The sequence below is a fragment of the Ochlerotatus camptorhynchus genome, unplaced genomic scaffold (assembly GCF_037179485.1).
Source record: "Ochlerotatus camptorhynchus isolate MF236.1 unplaced genomic scaffold, CSIRO-AGI_Acam_v1.1 ptg000094l, whole genome shotgun sequence".
NCBI lineage: Eukaryota > Metazoa > Arthropoda > Insecta > Diptera > Culicidae > Ochlerotatus > Ochlerotatus camptorhynchus.
This window is the reverse complement of record NW_027040584.1, coordinates 5,835,339-5,857,042: the sequence shown is the minus strand read 5'-3', so window position 1 is coordinate 5,857,042 and position 21,704 is coordinate 5,835,339. Positions and strand designations below refer to the sequence as shown.

Sequence of the window (21,704 nt, the reverse complement as noted above, 5' to 3'; positions counted from 1 at the left end):
GTTTTCGGAGTCTTTATACGAAATTTTCCAATTTATCTCTTTGTGATATTCATGACTTCGATTTTAATAACGAAAATAACAACACAAATTTCCATCCCGACTAATGGTGTAAAATCGATAGGATTTTTCTGAATCCAACAATTCCCGCTGTCTGGGAAGGGACACATCTCCGATTTCAAAAACATCAATGCCACCACCGCCAATCAAGTGCTCAATAATCCTCCGGAATTGATTCGGAAGCCCTAAGTTATCTGTTCCCTGTGCCGCATTTGATCAAGAACCGGAGCGGAGATGAATGCTTTCAAGGTTTTTGATTTATGCTCTGGTTTTGGCTGACGCACAGATTTGCTTGTTATCGGTTTCTGTTCACGGCGACGGAGATCCGACGGAGGGTATCGGCAAATGGCTTTGCGTGTCTATCTGTCACACACGTTCTCCGGGGTTCATGCTTTGCAGTGGCGCCCTATAGGAAGGCTGTGTCTGTGTCTGTGTCACGGAATAGGATCAATATTTGCTTGTTTACTGCTCTCGGCTCGTTGGGTTGGAAGTCCGACCCTTGCTCCCAACTGAGGAGTGTTGTTTTCATGCACAGACATTTTAGTTTTGGGATGTTCTTTTGTCGTATAATCGATGTGCAAATGTTTATTTTCGTACTTTCAACAATAAGAAGCTCAGCCGCTTGAATTCGATTGGCATTGGAAATTGAAAATTGGACCCATAACTGACTGGTGCTCTTGAGCTACTCAAGTTTTTTTTTAACAATATGTGAGGAAAAATATTTTCGTTTTATTCCAGAATTCATCAAACAAAAACAAGGGAAAACCAAAATTACCCAACGGATTAGATTTTGAAACCTTACCTTCTACACAGCAAAAAAAAAATAATTCTGATATCACATCAAAGTTGATGCACTTCAATCGTGTCAAACATAAGGTGTAATATTACTTGCTAAAATGAATAAAATTATCATTAATACTGTGCATGAACTAACATTACGCTGCTTTTACTGCATTTGTTTATTTTTATGGCAAAAAAATTAGTGCATCCTCTTGGATGTAATATTAAAATTTATTTTTTGCTGTGTAGTAAACCACAAGTTTTGACTTTAGATACTATAGATTCCATAGATAAGCGGAGGCACACAAAGTTGTTTCGGCAACCATGAAAAATAAATGATCTTACTGGCATCCGTGAAAAAAGTTCATGCCATCATAGAGCTCTTCGTTGTGCAGTTTTGTTTTGTTTCGTGCGTAAAAGTTGAAAATGAAGTGCAAAGCAAATCTTTGCAACAATTTATCGAGGAATGGTTTGGTTTATCTTTTCTTCTTCCGTTGTCCGCGAAATAAATCGGAATGTGGAGTGTGGAAGCGTTTTGTGCTCATAATATTACAATACTTTTCCCTCAACCAACACCATGATGACGTCATGCCAAAAATTTATTTTAAGTCGGATTTTCTTGAAACTTTCAGGGAATGAACTAATACATATGGATTATGTTTCGGCATAATTACTTTATTCAATTTCCTTTCCATCGCTGAAAACCCGCACCTTTCCCTTAAGACCCCTCATTACATTTTGTGCAATGGTGGAGCCGACCTTTTTGGTCACTTTCATCCATTCTTTCTTCAACTCCAGCTCGTTCTTAAACACCTTTGACGATTTTCGAACTTTGGCCTTCATTATGACCCAAAATCTTTCCACCGGACGAATCTCTGGTGAATTTGGGGGTTGGCGGTTTGTGGTACAAAAACAACTTTATTGTCTCTGTACCAATCCAACGTCGATCGCGTGTAATGGCATGATGCCAGGTCCAGCCAAAATAATGTCTCGCCTCCGTGGGACCGCAGGAAGGGTAACAGACGCTTCTGGAGGCACTCGGTGCGGTAAATTTCGCTGTTGATGGTACATATTGTGATGTACGATTTACTCAGTTTACCGCATTGGCATATGGCCTGCCAGAGCAAGTATTTTTTGGCGAATTTGTATACTTTCTTCTTCCTTATGTCTTCCGGAACATCAAACCATCCAACATCAAAACCCCGGTATCTACTTTGCGTCTGCCTTGATGTAGGTTTCGTCATCCATAACCACACACATCGGTTTCGTTAACCACTCTCGATAAAGCTTCCTTGCGTGGGATTTGGCCGCCGTGTTTTGTTGATCACGCCGGTTCGGTGCCTTCTGGACCTTGAATACACGAAGCCCAGCTCGTTTCATGGTTTGCTGAACGAACCAGGCGGAACACTTTACCTTCAGAGCCGCGTCGCGAATCGAAAGGTTCGGATTACGCTTGAAATAATCCAACACCTTCCGGGTTTTCACAGGGTCAGCTGTCTTCGATTTTCTTCCACTTCCAGCCCGCCGCTTGGTCGTCTGGGAATCTTTAAACGATTTTATCACCCGAGACACAGTTGTATGGGTGATTTCCAGTTGTCTTCCGATCCATCTCATGGTCGCAGTCGGATTTTCCATGACGGCGCGCAAAATTCTCCGGCGATTTTCTTCTTGTTTCGACACTCTTGGCTCTCTTGGCACTCTTGCCCCATATGGCACTCTAGCCCCACCCGACCCTACTTACGGTGTGTGATGTGGGTGTGTAGTGTGAGGGGGCCGGCCGGCGACGTTGGGATCAAGCTTCTGAGCGGTTGATGCTGCATGCGATGATGGTTACAATCGGGTGATTTTCGAGCTCGCTTCTAGCACTCGTTCCACGACGAGCTGGGAAAACTGCAGGCTTGTACGATCGGTCCACGTTCAATTTTGTTTAAGTTCATTTTATTGATAACCTTGATCGTTATTAAAAAAATTAAACATTAAATAATTGCTCAATCACAGCAACTAATTCCCTTTAATTTGTTTGTATTCAAAATTTCAGCTCAGAACGAGTTGTCAAAACATTTTTTTGTGAGCAAACAGCTTAGATTAGTTGTCACTATTATTTTACAATAGCTTTTAGCAGTTTTTAGGAGGAATGACCGGTTATTGCCACTTTTATTCATGTTCTATGGCTTTTTTCCTTTAATAATGGCAATTTTGTAATTCAAATATCTCGAGTTAAAAAAATGATACCTCTTCCATTTTTTCAGCAAGTATAGAACCAAATTTCTTCTTTCCATTACTTTCAATAGATTTCCAATTGGTTTGCGCGTTTCAAAGTTATATTAGTTTAAAAATACTTGTTTCAAACCTTAAAATGACTATATCTTTTGATTCAGTGGTCCAAACGTCATAATTAGGTGATCAAAATGTGTGTTTTTAAAGTTCTAAAAGTGTTCTGAAGAATACTTTTCTCTAAATACAAAGCAAAAAAGGTTATGGTCAAAAAAACTGTTTTTTCATGAATCACCCTAACCTTCTTGTTGTTTCAGTTCGTAGACTGCGTAGATGATGAGATAAAAATTTGACGTCTTGGACAAAGTTGCTTGGTTTTGCATCTTCTACAACTTTGAAGAAGTAAAAAAAGTTCCGAAAATTTTCCTTGAAGAGTTAGATTTTTGAAGTCAGCCTAAAACTGGATCACCCTAATGACTGATCCAATGAAAAGATGCGTTTTTCATTATCAACAATTCTTTTCAAGACATTAAAACGCAACAACCAGTAGATTTTGCGAAAAACCCGATTTCCATGTATTTTTCCGCTCTGGACCACTGTGCAGTGGTTGTTAGGATAAAGAAAATTTTTGATTGAAATCTTCCTCATGACTTACTAGTTTCCAACATCCTCCGGGCCAGCAACGAAACTGGCCTGTAGAAGAATTATCTTCGTAATCGGTCTACCGTATGCGTGATAATGTTTGCACCATCGTACAAATAAGGTTCCTGTTTCACCTGTGCATACAATGCCTTGGTTTTCTTTGCATGAACGTAACCTATAGCTCATACCATAGTAGGCTGTGTATAAAAGAAAATGATTTACTTAGTTTGACAGTTGCACCATGACGAAGTGGCAGCGTGTTCGTGATTTGTCCCAGGCGCAAATGTCGCAAAAAGACATTTCAATCGCCGTGGGAGTGTCCCGGTGGACCGTCAAAAGGGTTTTAGACCGAGAAAAGAAAGGACAACTATCCGCGAAGTCGTCCGAGGTCAGCTCTGGTTCCGAGGGTTATCGCTGATATCAAAAGGAACATTCGGGTGAATCTAGTGCGATCAATAAGGAAAATGGCAAAGGAACACGGGATCAGTGACTTTACGGCACGGAAGATCGTAAAGGAAGATTGCGGGGCGAAGTCGAGGGCACGGAAAAAAACTCACATGATGACCAACCGCATCCGGGAGCTACGAGTCGAACGATGCAAGAAAATATTGAACTTCCTTAAGCGAAAAAATCCGGTAATCCTGTTCACCGACGAGAGCATGTTTACCGTCGATCCCGTATCAAATTCCAGAACCGACCGGTATATTAGTTCTCTTCCGGTAAAAGACGTGGCCGACGAGCACAAGAACGTGTATCTGACCAAGCATCCTGCTAGCGTTATGGTGTTTGGATTGACCCGGTGTCCATTCCAGAAGGTGACAATGTCAACACGGAGGTCTACATCGGGATTTTAAGTAAGTATGTTCTTCCGTGGATCAAAAAACAGTACGGTCCGAAGCCAAATGTTGTATTTCAACAAGATGGGGCTCCGTGCAACACCTCGAACCGCACTCAGAAGTGCTTGCAGGAACATCTTCCGTTCTGGGCGAAGGTTATGTGGCCGCCATCCAGCCCCGATATTAATCCGCTGAATTACTCAATATGGCGCGTCATGAAGGCCAAGGCCTGTTCTAAACGCCACCCGAGTACCTGGAGAGAAATGGATCCAGACTACATTATTAGAACCTGCCGTGCAGTCCGGAAGCGTGTGGATACCGTAATTGCAGCAAGTGGAAACTCGAGCGATGATTAACATAGTTTAAGATTCTGAGAAACCTATCACTTATGAATAAATAAAAAAAACTCGAAAACAAATTTTTTGGGATTTTTTTTTTTAATTTTGACATGGCACAATGATACAAACATTATCACGCATACGGTAAGGTACGTTGATCTTGAAGTGCGTATCTTCACTGTCCAAACTTTGCCATCGGTTCCATGGTAAGCCTTCTCGATAATACCTTTGGGCCAGCATCCACGATGCAGGTTCTCATCGATGACCATCACCAAATCAACTACCGCGTACTCGTAATAGTTTCGGTTGTCTCTCCATTTACAGTCAGGGATCCTTATTGCCGGTATCCCTTATTGCCGGATCCTTATTGACGGGCTATTCGGGAATAAGGATACCCACAGTTTATGGGATTTTCACTTATAGGGGCTGTGGTGGATTATTTAATTTGTGTTAATATATAGAGCTATACTTCGACAAAGTTGTTGTACTGGGATAGATCAACAAGTCTGTGTCATTGGATTCAGGTTTAATTGGGAACTACGCCGCTAGAGGCGCTTCACTTTTATGTTACTTATGACGGGCGCTATCATATATGGACCTTAGGTCCAACATAGAATATTATGTGATCCTGGCCATATAGAAAGTTACTGTCTTGAGCAAAGTTGTTCAAGTGACCAAGTCCTTTTGGATGGTGGCCATATTAGTTCAGAACTCTCTCACTACACGGCGCTAGTGTGCACATGAACTTCCTTAATATGTTATGTCTGGAAAGCTTGTCCAGACATAACATATTAAGGAAAGATGTTGCTGTGCAATGTGAGGACACGCAACGGAATATGGATGATGTGTAGAGGGGCTGTTAATCGATTTCGGTCGCCATTTTAAAATCCAAGATGGTATCCATCGGTTCAAGAAAAACTGTCAAATACCCTACAATATGGCTATGGACAGCTTCGTATCAGTGTAGCATCCTTGCTATTCCATACCATTTGCATTTGGACAGTTTGATGTTGGCAATAAACTTTCCTTCAAATTCCTCAATGTGCTGAGCAGATGTGTATGTTTCTCAAGAACATATACTCGCCAGTTCAGACAACTTTTAGGTTTGCTTCGTGTGCGACCTTCATTGCATGCGGGTTAAACTGGCCCACAAAAATAAAAGTTCTAATTTTCCACTGGCCAACCCCTAGATTTGTGCCATTAAGTGAGCAAACCACTCTCTGAAAATTTCATCTTATTCGGATGTAACACGAGCTGGCGCTTTGAGTTTGAATTTTGTATGGAGAATTAGGATAAAATACATGAACAAATGACACTGCTACACTCTGTCGATCATAAAAATGTTACCTTATTATCGATTTGAGTCAGATTTTCAAAACTTGTAGTACAATCAATGAGCAGCAACTTTGCCCAAGATTGCATCATGAATCCAGTTAGTTTTATTGAGATATTCGCATTTGAATGTATATGAGCATTATGTATACCAACCAAATCTCCTACATGCACATTAAACCAAAAGTGCCAGCCCGTGTAACGTAAAAAAGAGCTGAAACATTCAGAGAGTGGTTATCGCACCAAAAGACATGAGCCTGGATGTTGGGCTGTGAAAAATATGAAATTTTATTTTTAGTGGTAATCTAGTTGATACGTTGCATAAGCTGCCTGTATTTTACTGCAATATACGAGCAGAATGCACATCATTAATTAATATCTCCATAAAACTAACTTTAATCGTGATACTGTTTTGAGCAAAGTAGTTCCTTATAGTTTAAACTACGTGTGCTGAAATTCTGAGCTTAATAGAGTCTGCTGAATCAGTTCTATGCCCAAAAGAGTGAAGTAATGTTATTTCTCCATACATTTCAACCAATATCCCCATAAAAATTGAAATCAATAGCGCCAGCTCGTGTTACATCCTAATGAGCTGAAATTTTCAGAGTATGGATATCTCACCTAATGGCACAAATCTAGGGGTTGGCCCGTTCAAAAAATTATAAAAAATTTCCCCCATATTAATGTGGGCCAGTCTAATGCGGGTAGTAAACATTATTATTTGTCATCCGAGAGTGCGCGAGTAAGTTGTTATGGTTTGTTTGCCACACTCCGAGTGAGAGACAACAACATTATTGGGCCTTATTACGGTTGTCACTACACGGTGATAAGGATTTGATACTCATAATAGGAGCCGTGATTGCCGTACAAATCAAATGGGAATCACTTCACCGTGACGACAAGTGACAAGTTTTCATCGTGAAGTGATTAAGAGATGAACCAGCCTATGGCTAAAAATCTCAATAATAAAGGAAAAAAAAAAAAAAAACATCGTAAAGTGACATCCGTAATAAGCCCCATTATGCTTTCCTGCGACCTTTCTCAGGGTGCGCCAACGTTTAGGTTTTGTCTTATTATTATTATGACCTAAACATTGCTGTTCACTTCTGGTCGAGAACTATTTTTTAACTAAAAAAAACTTTGATCTCTATAGAAGTGTAAACAAACCACTTTCAAAGATTTTTGATTCCCAGCGCTGGAGACGTGCTAGCGGCCCCAACAAACATTGGAAGCGAAATAAGAGCTTATTCAGGCAAAAATATGTTTCTTCAGCTAAAAAATAGCTTATTCAGCCCTTAATCAACACAAATTGTTTGTTGGGGCGTGCGAGGGGCGTACACATTTACTTTTAGTCAGCCTTTATTAAACAAGTTGTACTTGACGGAAGACGAGAAAAGAAAATTGATCCTGCACACTGTTTTGTTGATGGTGAACAGCTTTGTTTGAGTCCGCAGCTGCAAATTCCTTGCCAGATCATCAGTTTTCGCGCTGAATTTTCTGGGAACAACACCCCGTGCTGTGGTCAGATAAATTTTTTGTCCGTGAACCTGCCTGAAATCCATCTTGACATAAGTTTCGACGTCCATGAGAAGGCCCTTCGACAGAACACGGTCATACACCTAGTAAAACTGTTTTGATACAGCACTTATCGAGACGACACATTCATCACTGACACACGTGTAGTTTCAAAACAAATCACTGTCAAAAAATGTCAAATCCGACGACAAGAGCCGCTGCAAACGGCGCCGGTGGTGTAGTCGGCGCCGCCGGGATGTTCTGAGGCATAACATCTCTGATCACGCCTTCCTTCGGATGGGAAGTAAAGCCGTTGGTCCCCGGTTCATGAGTTGATGGGTCGATAGGTAGGGTCCAGGTGTGGGAGCTGCCTTCCTGGCACGTCGGTAGCATTGGTGCTCAGCACGAAAAATAAGATCGACGGAAAAAACAAACCAAAGGAAAAAAAAAAAAAAAACAAGAGCCGCTGCTTAGACTAAATACAGTGTGCGGATTCTAAGTGGACCAGACTTTATAGACACTTAAGGTGATTTATTTTGTACGTAGAAAACCGGAAAATGCTCATGTTCACAAAATTTGAGACCAGCTACGGCAGATTATTGACGAATACTAATTTCCACATGAGCTAACGTGATTGTTAAAAACGAAGCTGACTCAAGTGATGTACGTTGTCCGAGTTTCGAGTATACTGGCAAGGAAAAAAAGTTGATTGACATTTTTTTTCCGGAGGGTTTTCACGATCTCAATTTTGTTCAGTAGCATCTTTTTTTCAGCCAACTGGCTTTCTAAATGGTAGCCTAATCGAGTCAATTGAGAGTTATCAAAACAACTTTCCTAAAAGCATAGATACTCCAGCAAAACCCGAAAATGTAAAACCACTCTCTCCAATCAAACATTCCCTATGGATCTCTTTCCCTTCCTTGCACACACCCAACTGCACATTCCTACATATGGATGTACATATGTATGCGGCGCACGCACCTGACAGGAGTGACACGTGGAAAATCATGTGTTTCCATGTAGGGTAATAAATTGGGAGCAGTATCTAAACGATGACGAAGCAGGAGAGCAAACTCCATGCTTGTGCGGCTGCACCTATGTGCTCCATCTGCGCCAATGTATATAGACGACGTGGAAAAATTATCTGAAACAGGTACCCGGTTCCATCCGTCATCGTATTAGTGCCGGCCATTGAATCGGTTGAATTTCACTGAGAACAGTAAAAGTTCAGAGCCACTGTGTGTGGTACGGGTTGACGTACATAATAGATGGCGAATGACTTCGCCTGTTCGAATATGCGAAAATTGGTTTGGCAGAAAATCAGTTGCTCAATATTCAGTAGGGTTAGTGGGGACAAGGATTGAAAAATGGGCCCATAATGTTTTGCGTTAAAAGAGTTGAGGTAGGGTAAACATTTACTATGGCATAATCGCTCATTTTGGGCCTATCGAGCAAGAAACATCACATATGTATCTACGATTTCAGCGTTAACGATTCAATTATATGCTACAACGCAAAGGTTTTAAGAGCGCAAGTACACCCTTTTTATCGAAAACAAAAGAAGCACTCCAAGCGAATCTATTGTTCCATTCCATTTTAACTTTCATCCGTACGACGAAGACAATCCAATAGGCCTTTTTAAAGCACCTTCAATGTAGAGTGCACCAGGCGAGTTCGAGAGAAAACGTCAACCAAACCGTTTGTTTACATCAGAATAAGGATTTTTCACAACTCAAATTAAAACATTTTTCATTGACCATCCTGCCAATTTCCATCAGTAATTGTCTCATTTTACAATTTTCCACAGATCTGAACTGATTTACATCTAATTTAGTCACATACAAGAAATCCGGAAGATCAAAAGCACTAAGGCACCATTCTAATTTTCTATTTTTTCTTCAAAAATATTCCTGAAAATTAAAAAAAAAAAGTGGCTCTTGCTTACCTTACCAATTAGGCTAAGGCCTTGTTGTCCTCTGCTGTCCGAAGAATTCGTCTCCGATCCATGGCCACACTTCGCCAGTCTCGTAGTCTGCGAAGGCTCCGCAGGTCGCCTTCTACTTTGCCCACTGCACGCCTCTTCTTCTTGTTCCTGTTGGGTCGTTTTCGAGAACCATTTGCACTGGGTCGTCGTCCGGCATTCTTACGACATGCCCAGCCCACCGTAGGCGCCCAATTTTCGCAATGTGAACGATGGATTGTTCTCCCAGCAGCTGGTGCAATTCGTGGTTCATTCGCCTCCTCCAAGTTCCGTCATCCATCTGCATTCCACCGTAGATGGTACGCAACACCTTCTGTTCGAAAACACCAAGGGCGCGTTGGTCCTCCACGAGCAGTCTCGTGGCTCTAGAGGACCACCGGTCTAATCAGCGTCTTGTAGACAGTCAACTTCGTGCGGTGGCGAATTTTATTCGACATCCACCCAGCGTACCCCATGCTAGTCGAAATTAAAATACTACACTATGTTTGTTTTCATTCGATATGAAAGTTTGACAGATAACAGGGGCTCGTGGATTTTCCTATGCTTCGAGGGGTGCATTGATTAGCTTGGAACCGAAGATAGTACCAGAGCTGAGCCAAAAAATTGAACACGTTTCTTCGGGACCTTCTGGTCTTAGAGTTACCTCTATGCTACGACTTCGAAGTTGCGTGGTTGAAGTTCGTCATAGATTAACCTAACGCAGCCCGGGAATCCGAGCGATTTACAGTTCCATGTTCCGAGTTTCCAATCGTAGTCCTTATTTTGTCACGTAGGTCTGTGCTGATTGTTCCGATCCGTATTTCTTTCTTCGGTATTTGTAACTTTACATTTTTCCAGGGCGGCTTGTTGGACTCGCCGGGGGGAGAATCGTGCACATATCTATTTAGAGTCCCATGCTGCCACTAGAACGGTGATCAGCCGCTTCTAACATGGTGAACAGACGCTCGGATATGGTGAAGAATTTCCTCTATCACCGTACTATGGTTACTGTGCCAGTGTTCGCGTCGCACCTCTTCACTTTGCTATTGCCGGAATGGCAATATTTTCTAGGCTACGCCATCCAGCTGTGTCAATGTTTCAGCTGGTAGTCTTTTGTTATCATATGACTCGGGTAGGCGTGAGATAGGAACTTGTGAGGACCAGAGCTAGGTATATCGCTCCTTCCATTTTGTAGCCCAAAAAAACCATTGACCAATGGATGAAAAAACTAGTTCATAGGCGACTTGATGCAAAGAGCTAGAAAAGCTTTTCAACAAGCTAAATCAACTCAAACTGGCGATCCAGCCTTGCGAATGGAGAAGTGGAAGCCGCAGAAAACTATGCCTATGTAATGAGGGGGGAGCCCAAGTAACAGTGCAAGTTTTATTGTGTTTTACAAGCATTCTACAAGTCTAAATATTGATCTACAGAACCATAATAAAACACAAATTGTTACTTGGGAAGAGATTTGCGAAAAGAAACAGCAGATTGACCAAGGAACCACGATTCATTCTGCTTGTACTGGGGTCACTCCTAAATATCCGGGAGAAACTGAGCGTGTAGCGACCACAAAATGCAGCATCATAATCATTTTTGATGCTGGATTTTGTGGTCGCTACAAGAATTACAATGAATTATGTTTTGGAGAGTAGAAAATCATTGAAATTTGATCAGCAGGAATTTTTGGAGAAGCTCCCGGTAACCATCAACTGACTGAAGAAACTGGAAATGCTTGTTGTGTCCATGAACACCAATAAGGAAGGGAACCCCTGGTTTATTTTGATTTTTTTGACGTCGTACTACGTCTGTGATTTCTATATGAGGGTACACTTTGTGAAAACCAAAAATGGTCATGTAACAAAATTATGAAAGATTTTGATCGTTAATAACTCAACTGCCCCTGGACCAATTTCAAAATTTTTATCACCAATCGATCAGAAATATTTCTACGCATGTGTGTATGTGTGTGTGTGTGTGTGTGTGTGTGTGTGTGTGTGTGTGTGTGTGTGTGTGTGTGTGTGTGAGTGTGTGAGTGTGTGTGTGTGTGTGTGTGTGTGTGTGTGTGTGTGTGTGTGTGTGTGTGTGTGTGTGTGTGTGTGTGTGTGTGTGTGTGTGTGTGTGTGTGTGAGTGTGTGTATTCCCTCTAAACCCCACTGGCTGGCAGTGTTATTATGGAAGAACTCTCTCTACAATGCCACATTTATGGTCATTGTAGACAGCTTAAGTCCGGGAGTTAGAAGGTGATAGCTCTATTGCAGATCCAGCAACCCATTTCAGAATGTCTCGAGAGTCATACCTATTCCTAGGTTACTTTCACTCACAATAAGCCCCGCATGTATGCATCACCGTTATCAAATGGATATTGGTTATATATACACACTTCCAGGTTCGAAAATATTTTTTTCAAACTTGGCATGCATTTAGTTTAATTTTGATATATATTTTTTTTATAATTGGAAAGCTCTCACCATATTCTGCTCTTCCGCCGTCGTTAATTGCTTTTTTTTTTTTAATCCCTTGGACTTTTTCTTGGGTTACTTGGGTACTCATATGGCCGTCAGAATGGTTCATCGATTGCGAAGTGAAGTATTTCTGAAAGTGATGCGTTATATTTCTCAATGTTTTGATTTTATCCTAACGTTACCCCAATGTTATATCACAGACAAGCAGACACAACACATTGAACATTTATCATTGTAAATCCTACCGCCATCTGTCGTATATCCTTTGGTTGTAGTGTTTAAACGTCAAACGCTAGGGAATTGATCATGTGCACCACAAGAGGCGGTACTACCAACTAAGAAACATTTAACTAAGACCAAATTGGCACAACGACGCCCTATACGCTCTCTGAACGAAGCGCAGGGTATCAGAAATATTTCTACGCATCTGTTAAAATTTAGACTTTATCATTTTTCAAAATGTCGCTATTTAAAACTACACGAATGTGCAACTGTTGCTATGATTGTTAAAATTATCACCGAATGCTTGCGAAAAGCGATTTCGCTAATATAGATTTCAAAGTTGAATTCCATCCGGTCTCACCAAACGGTGTTTATTCAATCACCGCGTGGTGAGTGGTGGTGTTCTCCAGTACACGTCGAAAGGCAAGCAGCTAGCTAGCAAGGCTGCCCTCAACCGCTGATCGGATTCAGCTCCAATCACGTGGCGTTGAACATTGTTCTCCAGTACACAACGAGCTGCAGCCCACATGAGCATCCATAGAAGGAGAAAGAAGCCGCACCGCTATTGATCGGAATCAGTAGCTCTTCGTGAGTCGCTGTGGGCCATCTATGCCAAGCGCGTCATACTTAAGAGTATAAACAGAGAGAACCCCGTTAAAATTCCTATTCCTACACAAAACACAAGCTCCTGCTGCAGTTAACAAATAACATTTATTATATAAGACCACGTAGTCCTACGTCACCATTGCGTAAAACTCCGTAGAGTCGCCCCTTGAAGTTTTTAATTTGATTCCCATTTATTTTGTATTGGTTCTGAAGACCGGGATTAGGCATGGGATATCATTTGCATTCATTTCGTGCATTCATTTACATTCATTTGCCCCTAACTTTTTTATCAACAGAATACAGCAAAATAATTAATTAATTTAGCTTTATTTAGGAGGCTTTCAGCCTTAGGCTGGTTCGCCTCCAAATACCGCAAAATAATGTATAGAGCTTTTGTAGGTTATGCTATTAGCTACAACTTTTGTTAACAATTCAAATACGTATCTCTTATGCATGATGAACCAGAGCGAACAGAACCCACTTCTATTTTTCAATGAATGTATTTTACATTCACTGAAAAACAGTAACAAGTTCTGCCCGCTCTAATTCGTGATGCATAAGAGATACAGATTTGAGTTATGGGCAAAAGTTGTAGCTAATAACAAAACCTTCTTAAAGCTCTATACATCATTTTGCGGAATGCTGTTGATGAAAAAAGTTAGAGGCAAATGAATGTAAATGAATGCATGAAATGAATGTAAATGATTTTCCATGCCTGACCGGAATGGCATCTCTAGTTTTTTTTCTCATGGATTTATTCTTTATGGATTAGCGGTCACCATTTTGATAAAAAATTAGTGGATCTAAATTTTTGAATCTGAAATGTTTGGACAGGGAATGGATCAGGTCATCCATCCGGATTGGAGATGGCCTTAGGTAGTGTTTTGAAACTAAACGAAAACTGAAAAATACAGAGGGAAGGGCGGTCAAAATTGAGGAAATTCGCATACCTTAGACGAACACCATTAGGAAAAATAGACGGATTTATGTTAAGACACACAAATACACTCAACAAAGACACTTAGCTTCAAAATTCCTGAAAATGGTGAAATAAATCAAACGTCAGAGAGTTGACGCAATACCACGATTTTGTTGCTTTTGGAAGAATGAAAATTTTCAAGACACCAGGCGCGAGCTCTCAAATACTTCTTTAAATCTCACTAAACAATCTTGAGGAAAAAATCTCTCCACCATTTCCTACACCATTTCCTACACCATTTCCACCATTAGTTTCACATTTTCAGAACCATCAATTGGGTTGTTTAACTTCGAAAAATATACCGATTTTTGTACATCATCTGATTGAGCTTCGTTTTTTGAGCACAACGATATTTTTATCGGTCCCGTAGGTCGATTTTCAAATCAAGATTTACATTTTTGATCGTTGACACTAAATCCATTCGTTGAAAGCTCACTCCCATACAAAGTCCTACCAAGGGGCACTAAGATAGTAATTTTTTGCTAATGTAATCGTACTTAATGAAAATAGTTCCAGTGTACCAAAATTGATGAATACCCCTAAACAACCCAATTGAAGCTTAACGCTTAACGTACCCCATTCTAGTCGAAATTCTAGTACTACACTATGTTTGTTTTGATTCGCTATGAAAGTTTGACAGATAAAATGAGGGGTTCTTGGATTTTCCTATGGTGCGAGGGGTGCATCGATTAGCTTGGGACCGAAGAGAGTACCAGAGCTGAGCCGAAAAGTTGAGCACGTTTCTTCGGGACCTACTAGCCTTAAGGTGGGCTTAAACAGGGCAAGTCAATTGATCTACTCAGTTGAATTCAATTGGCTTGAAAAGTTGAGGCTGGTTCAACTTTTTTCAATTCAAGTGAGTTGATCAAGTCAGTAGAATGGCATGGTTTACACGTTCAATTCACGTGCAAGTCAGTTGAATTCAACTGACTTGCCCTGTCTAAACCCAGCTTTAGAGTTACCTCTATGGAAGTAGGCTGCGCTGCAAAAAATGACGTGTTTTTGTTTTGCTGCGTCGTTTTCGTTCTAGTGAAAATGTTATAAATTTACAATTTCATTTTTTAAAAGTGTTAATTTGAAAGTACATAAGTGATGTTGAAAAGTGCATTAAGGGGGTAGTACACTTTGAACGTCCAAAAAGTAAGGTATTTTCGTTAATTTTTTTAAGCAATAAAACACTCAGGGAGGGCAAATATGTTATAACCCATTTATTAGTCATCCTTCGAACTACAATTTGTATTTGTATTTGTATGTAATTTGTATATAAACGGCGTGGGAAAATACTCCTTTCCATGTGATCCTGGAACATAAATCGAACAAAAATCCTGATTATTAATGAAATTTGAGTTAGAAATACGTATTCCGATTTTTTTTAAATTAATTTTTTCAAAAAGTTGTGGTCTTAGGAAAAAAAAAGTCCATTTTTTCACCCTAAATGCTTACAAAATCGTTGATTAAAAATTTATTTTTGACAAAATCGAAAATGTGCATACGCATTTTTAAGCAGAATTTAATTCTGAACAAGAAACAAGAAAGCGATATCCAAATTTGATGATAACTGGTTAGAGTTATTTCCCACGCCAGTTTGAAAACCCCCGTTTCGAGATAAACGCGTTTAAAGATAAAATTGCTCTCTCAGCACGTCGATACATATTTTAGGAAATTGCTTCGTAAAGCGGTAAGGAATATTCTGGCGGACTTGGAGTCTTTTCTAAATTAAAGTATACATCCCAAGGAACATTTTAAGCCAAAAAAAAATGCATTTTTTTGAAAAATCAAAGTGTACTTCCCCCTTTAAGTGTAAATTTTCAAATTCTTATCTGTTGCATGTGGTGCCGCCTGTTCTAAACTACGCGTAGTTACGCTCAGCTAAGTTTATTTACCTTTTCGTTCCTCTGTCCTCGATTGGAAATATCCATCTAATTCAAGACAATCATTTCAAAACTTACTAAATACGCGTCACTCAAGTATTGCACTACTGCTTGATTGAAAGTTTCAGTACAATATCAATGGTGTATATTTACATCGATAATGTATTGGAGCGGGGCTTATCATGTGTGATAATAGCTTCGAAATGCTTGCGTTCTTGAAATAGGCTATTGTAGCTGCGGTAGAGCTGTCACCTTCTAATTCAAGATTCTTGCATTCATAACAAATCAGGGGAAACATGTCAGAAGGGTATAACTCGAAACGTAAGCAATGACTTTGAACGTCGATTTCTCGTGAATGACCACACACCCACGGAATCTGATTACACTAGCTCATAGAACAAAAATTTCTCTGTCGGAGAGGTTTGTTAGTTTGAGTGGGTAAGAAACTGACGATCCAAGTCATTGTTTACGTTTCGAGTTAGACCCTTCTGACATGTTTCCCCTGAAATGATTGCAGGCAGAAGTTATCCATAATGCCACTGCCAGACAGTGGGAGTTTGGCCAAGGGCGAATCTTCATTTTAATCTACGATTCCACATACTATTAATAACCTTTTACACATGAGAACCTCCTATCGATCAGAATGAATTGTGCATATGTTTAGGATCAACAAACATTTTCAGGCGCAAAGGAGCAACGTTTCTTAATTCCAGAATCGGAAGACTGTTTTGAATAATATGTTTAGGTAATGGGCAGCAACTACTTACAGCTTCTGTTTATTAAATGCTTGATATGACGATTGCCAGCAACGCCGGCTGGGCGTATCCTATGGCTTACCCTCCCTACTAATAAAAATCCACCCTTCCCGTGACCCGTAAGTGTCGGACTAACATTCCTCCCCTTTCCCCACCAGATGCAAGGACGTGGCCAGGACAGCACTGGTCTGTTGGAGGGAGGCGCATCATTTATCTAAGAGGTAGTAATTAATCACAAATTGCTATCTATCAGCAACGGATGAAGGTGGGTCTCCTTCTTAACAACAGTTTGGAGCTCGTCCCACCTATGACATTGTGCAACCTTGTTTATGCTATGCTATGCTATGCTCTTCAAACGATTATAGCAGAATTATTTTATGCATCGCTCTCGTTCCGCTTTTTTATGCCAATAATGAGCAAAAACGAAAAACGCAACATTGAAACGTTATTTTCCCTCTGAACATTCCAAGATGATAGTTACAAAAAAGTTTTCACTGCAAATTGCAGTTTACTAGGCTGTGCCAAGTTCTTTCTGGTAGCGGAGGCGGAGAAGTTTTCCAAACGATGCACAATCTATTTTTATTCCGCTATCCCTTTTGTAGCGCCTTCGCTTTGGATAACGATTTCCAACCAACTGTTTGGCTTTCTTGGCTCCATGGAGAAAATCCTTCCCTGCCCTCTTGAGGCTGGGGGCCCAAGCACTTATTTCCATCGAGCAGACAGCACACTCCATTTAATGTGCTACGGCAACGGATTTCAAAAAAAAAGCAGAAAACAGAAACCAACCCAAGCTCCCATTTCCATATTAAATCCATTTTAATGCAGTCCGGTTCCTTCCCACAAGCAGGACTCCCGTGCGAAATGGTTATTACATAATATTTCTTCCTTTTTGTACTCGTTTCAGCTCCACTCGGAATACAGAAGCACCTATCGATGGCACGAGTACACCGGGGGTCCCGAGGTCGTCCGCAAGCCACCTGTGCCAAATCAATTCGGTAATTACACTCCATGTTTTCTGGGGGCGGCCGTTCGGTGAATGAGGCGACGAAATGGGGTTCTTTCGGGGTCCGCCAATGTGATTCTGTTTTCAGTTCTTCCTTCTATCACCACCAAACAATAGTTCTCATGATCTCTCACCAACACCCCTAGAACAGTGAAGATAACCGTTACTTGCATAATTGGTCCCACGCCATAGCAGGGCGGTTTTCGCTTGTCTGGAGAACATCCGGAGCACCATTTTATTCGTCACTTTATTGTCCCGGCCGGTTCTTTCTTTTGCTTTTATTTCTGTCGTCATTCGTTAGTCGCACTTTCCGATTTTAGTGTTCTTAGAAAAGTGATTGTGTGCGAGGGTTGGGTGGAGGGGGGGGGGGGAGTGTTCCAAATTGAATCGTTGTTAGTGAAGAGTGTGACATAATCGTACGAGTCGCACAACACTCTCCTGCTAACCCCTAAACGGGAGGACCTAAAAAGGAGCACCGAGCAGCCGCGTCTGGAATGGTCGTAAAAGTGTGTTCTGAACGACCCTAGAGCCGTGCTGCTTTATTTTATGGGTTTTCTCCAGGTGGGGTTGGTATTGTTCGCGGCCAAAAGTGGAGCACGTCTGGAATAAGGGAGTAGTCGGAGCATTTCAGTAGTGCAGTAGGTTGTAAAGTAGGAATTATTAATGTGACAATCTATAAAATTATGCCTTGCTTGAAGTGGTGCAAGTCAGGCCGAAGGATGTTTCCAGCTGTTTCTCCATTTTACTATTATGCTGACTGCTGGTAGCGAGATTTGTGTGCGAGTTGTAAATATTTTGTTTTTCATGATGTGATGAACGGTCAGTTCTAGAGAGGAGAACGCTCTACTCGATAAAATCATTGAACCCAAATTGATGTGTAATAGCATTTCTATACATAATTAACCGTCAATTTTGAATAGTTTTCGAATGAGCTAAACTTCTTGTATTTTTTTTGCCATATACACTTTCTAAGTAGAGTAGGGTTTTGATAAAGAGTCGCAAATTGTTGAGATATTGTTTAAAATCTAATACTGCTTCTTGATTCTAAATTCATTCTACGAGTTTCAATTCCGTCCTAACACATTGAAAGGCCATTAGGAAGCTTCGTCCTACGGATAAACGTAGAAAAAGGGGATTCGCTAGGAACGCTTCTTTTGTTTTGTAAACCATGAGCGTGAATATTCATACAATGCGCTCTAATAAGATTTATGTCGTAGCTAACGAACTAACGCATCGGAACAAACCTTTTGTTGATTTGTGCACGGTGAAATAATTGATATTATTGATCTTTTATGATCGACAGAACGGAAATGGTCGATAACGACGAAGTAGCGCTCTACCCAATGCCTCCGGGAAAATGTGTAACGGCCAACTTGCAATGTTTGAAAAATCATAGCTGAGCCATTCATTGACGAATTTCAAATCTATTGGGACCATTTGAAACTTAATACTTTACACTTAGAGGAATGACTACAGAGGAATGATTTTGCAAACATTGACAATTTGCCGTTACCCATTTTAAATAACAAATAAAAAATACCCTCTTCTATATTTTGTAAATTTGTTTCATTAGGAAGCATGCAAAAAATGCTATCCTCGGTGAAATTTCCTAGTTGGATCCTAAAAAATTAACCTTTGCGTGCCTAACGTCTAAATTTGCATATATTTCATCATTCAATTATCTCTAAAAACAACATATCTCAATCTTTTTCAGAAATATATTCGCCAGAACGGAATTATTCCGGTTTCCGTTGGGGTCACTCTGGGTCGGCATTCGGCTTTACTGTCCTGTAATAATCATACAGTCGGTGAACATAATATTTCCTCACTCAAATTTTATAATTGGACCATTCCAGGCTATACCGATGATCCATAATCACATTGGACATCCCGGAAAAATTCCCGACCACGCTTTCCGGGGCGTGTTCCAGTGCCCCTAAAAATGTTTCAATGCCCCCGAGGAAACAAGAACCATATCCATATAAATTAATATAAAATGGCAACTGAACACATTTAACACACAGGACTGAAACATCGTCAATCTGCAAATAAATCGCATGAAGTCAAACTTACTATAGATCACTACGCGAAACCTAACCTAAATCTTCCCATCTCCTTTCCTCACTCGCAAATAATGACAGTTATGACGGGTCTGTTTTGGTCTTCATTCGTTCGTATCTCTTTCATTCTCATGGCGAAAGGAGAAAAGAAGACGGCGAAATGCTTTTGCGTGCTGTGCTTTATTGAAGCTCTGATGCTAATTTGACAGCTCTTGTTGTTCGTTTACGATTATACTTGACTTATGTCACCCCGCAAAACATTAAATAAATATAGTCTTCTAGATCATGACCAAGTAAAGTGTGATTCACGCAAATTTTACGTGCCAATTCTTTTAAAAATTATTTTATTAATTTTTGATTACCTTTGCGGACTAATAAGAGTGATTTGAGAACATATAATTTTCGTCATCTTGCCGCTTTTAAAGTTGCGAGAATTCGATGTAAATTTCTTAAAGCCTGACCCAACAAGAAATGTTTCCAATTAGGTTAGTGGTTGTCGAAAAATGTACACTTTCAATAGGGCCATTACCGGCCGAGTTCTACAAACTCATGAAGTTTGATATTCTTGTCGGGAATGGGTCATTTCCTCGGAGGCACCAGGACATGCTAGGCATAGCTAGTGTGACCGTGGACTGTCAATAAGGCCATTACCGGCCGAGTTTTGTAAAATCATGAAGTTGTATGTGTCGCACGACGGGTTTTAATTCTTGTTGAGAATTGGCCACTTTCTATAGGGTACCAGAACATTTCCAGAATGGTCAATGTGACTGTGGTCTCGCAATAAGGCAATTTCCGAATTTTGAAATTTTCGAATCATGTTTTGTAAAATCTTGAAGATTGATATGACGCACGACGATTTTTGGTTCTTGTCAAGGGGCAAGACAGCTCTTAATCAAGAGCAATTTCAGACTTGCTGTTTAGGCACCTCGAGTAACTCACATTGCTCAGTGGGCAAGATCACTGTCATTTGCTTTCTCACTTTTCTTCGGTTTCTCGTCGGCGAAGTCGATAGCGATGATCCTGTACTTGGTCAGATTAGATTTACTATCGGCCCATTTCCTTCCACTCTTTCTGACCCATATGCAGGATTAAATTTCGTCCAGTAGATCAATGCTGGAATTGAAGTCCGGACGACGATCGAGGATCTTACTCACCAGCTTCGGCGGTGGCAGCTGACTGGATACTCTGGCCTCTTCTATCCAGCTTTCCATATTTGGTAATGGCGGCCTGTTTGCTTTTTGACACTAACTGGAGGGCGTATACGCTAAGATTATTTTACAGATTTCTGTAAAATTTTACCGAAATCTCAACAGCTGAACGTTCGGTAAACAATTTTACAGTTTTCCTGTAATTATTTACAGACATCTGTGAAAAATTCACAGATATTTGTGAAAAATTACAGGAAATCTGCGAAACTGTTAACTGAACGTTCAGCTGTTGAGATTTCGGTATAATTTTACAGATTTCTGTAAAAATTTCGAAGTGTTTATGTTGTTCCATTTTCTTCTGTTTCTGAGAGAGGGAAAGGGAGGGGTTAAAATTTGAACCTCCATATAGTTTCAAAAAGCACAGTAAAGGATACATTTATTCATACAAACAGGCTGCCATTACCGAGCATGGAAAGTTGGATACCGGTGATTTCACGTTCTCCTCGGTGGACATCTGAAAACGATTTCTCTGGTTATTTTATGAGAACAAATAGCCTGTGTCCACCTACATTCAGTTAATTCACATCCAACTTTTCGAGACGGAAGAGTACGCACAAAAATCACTTCCAAAACAGTTACAGAAGCTGGTGACGGTGGTCCCCTTTGAAATTCTTCTTAGCATAGTTCGAGCCGTTTTCCGGACAAATTCCTGTTGATCCAAGTGGTATTGGAATACACATCGTTTGAATAGCAAATCTGAACAATCTTACTATGTTTACAAACAAAACTGACGTTTAATACGAGATAAATCTTTTCAAAGAGAGTAAACGGAGTGGGCAGAGAGAAAAAAATTGATGAATTTCGAGGTACATTGAGTTACTCGCTGCAAAAAAGCGGGTCAGAGTCGAGCTGTTTCACCCCTTG

The 21,704-nt window shown here is 40.5% G+C and overlaps 1 protein-coding gene across 11 annotated transcripts in view; it reads left to right on the top strand.

Annotated features, from left to right (window-relative positions):
- LOC135698743 (uncharacterized) overlaps nt 1-21,704 on the top strand; it is a 161,364-nt gene that overhangs the window by 16,090 nt on the left and 123,570 nt on the right. For all 11 annotated transcript variants that reach the window (XM_065218854.1, XM_065218853.1, XM_065218857.1 and 8 more), the window contains one exon: nt 17,474-17,564. In XM_065218854.1, coding sequence (XP_065074926.1) covers nt 17,474-17,564 — 91 coding nt within the window. The remainder of the gene's footprint in view (nt 1-17,473; nt 17,565-21,704) is intronic.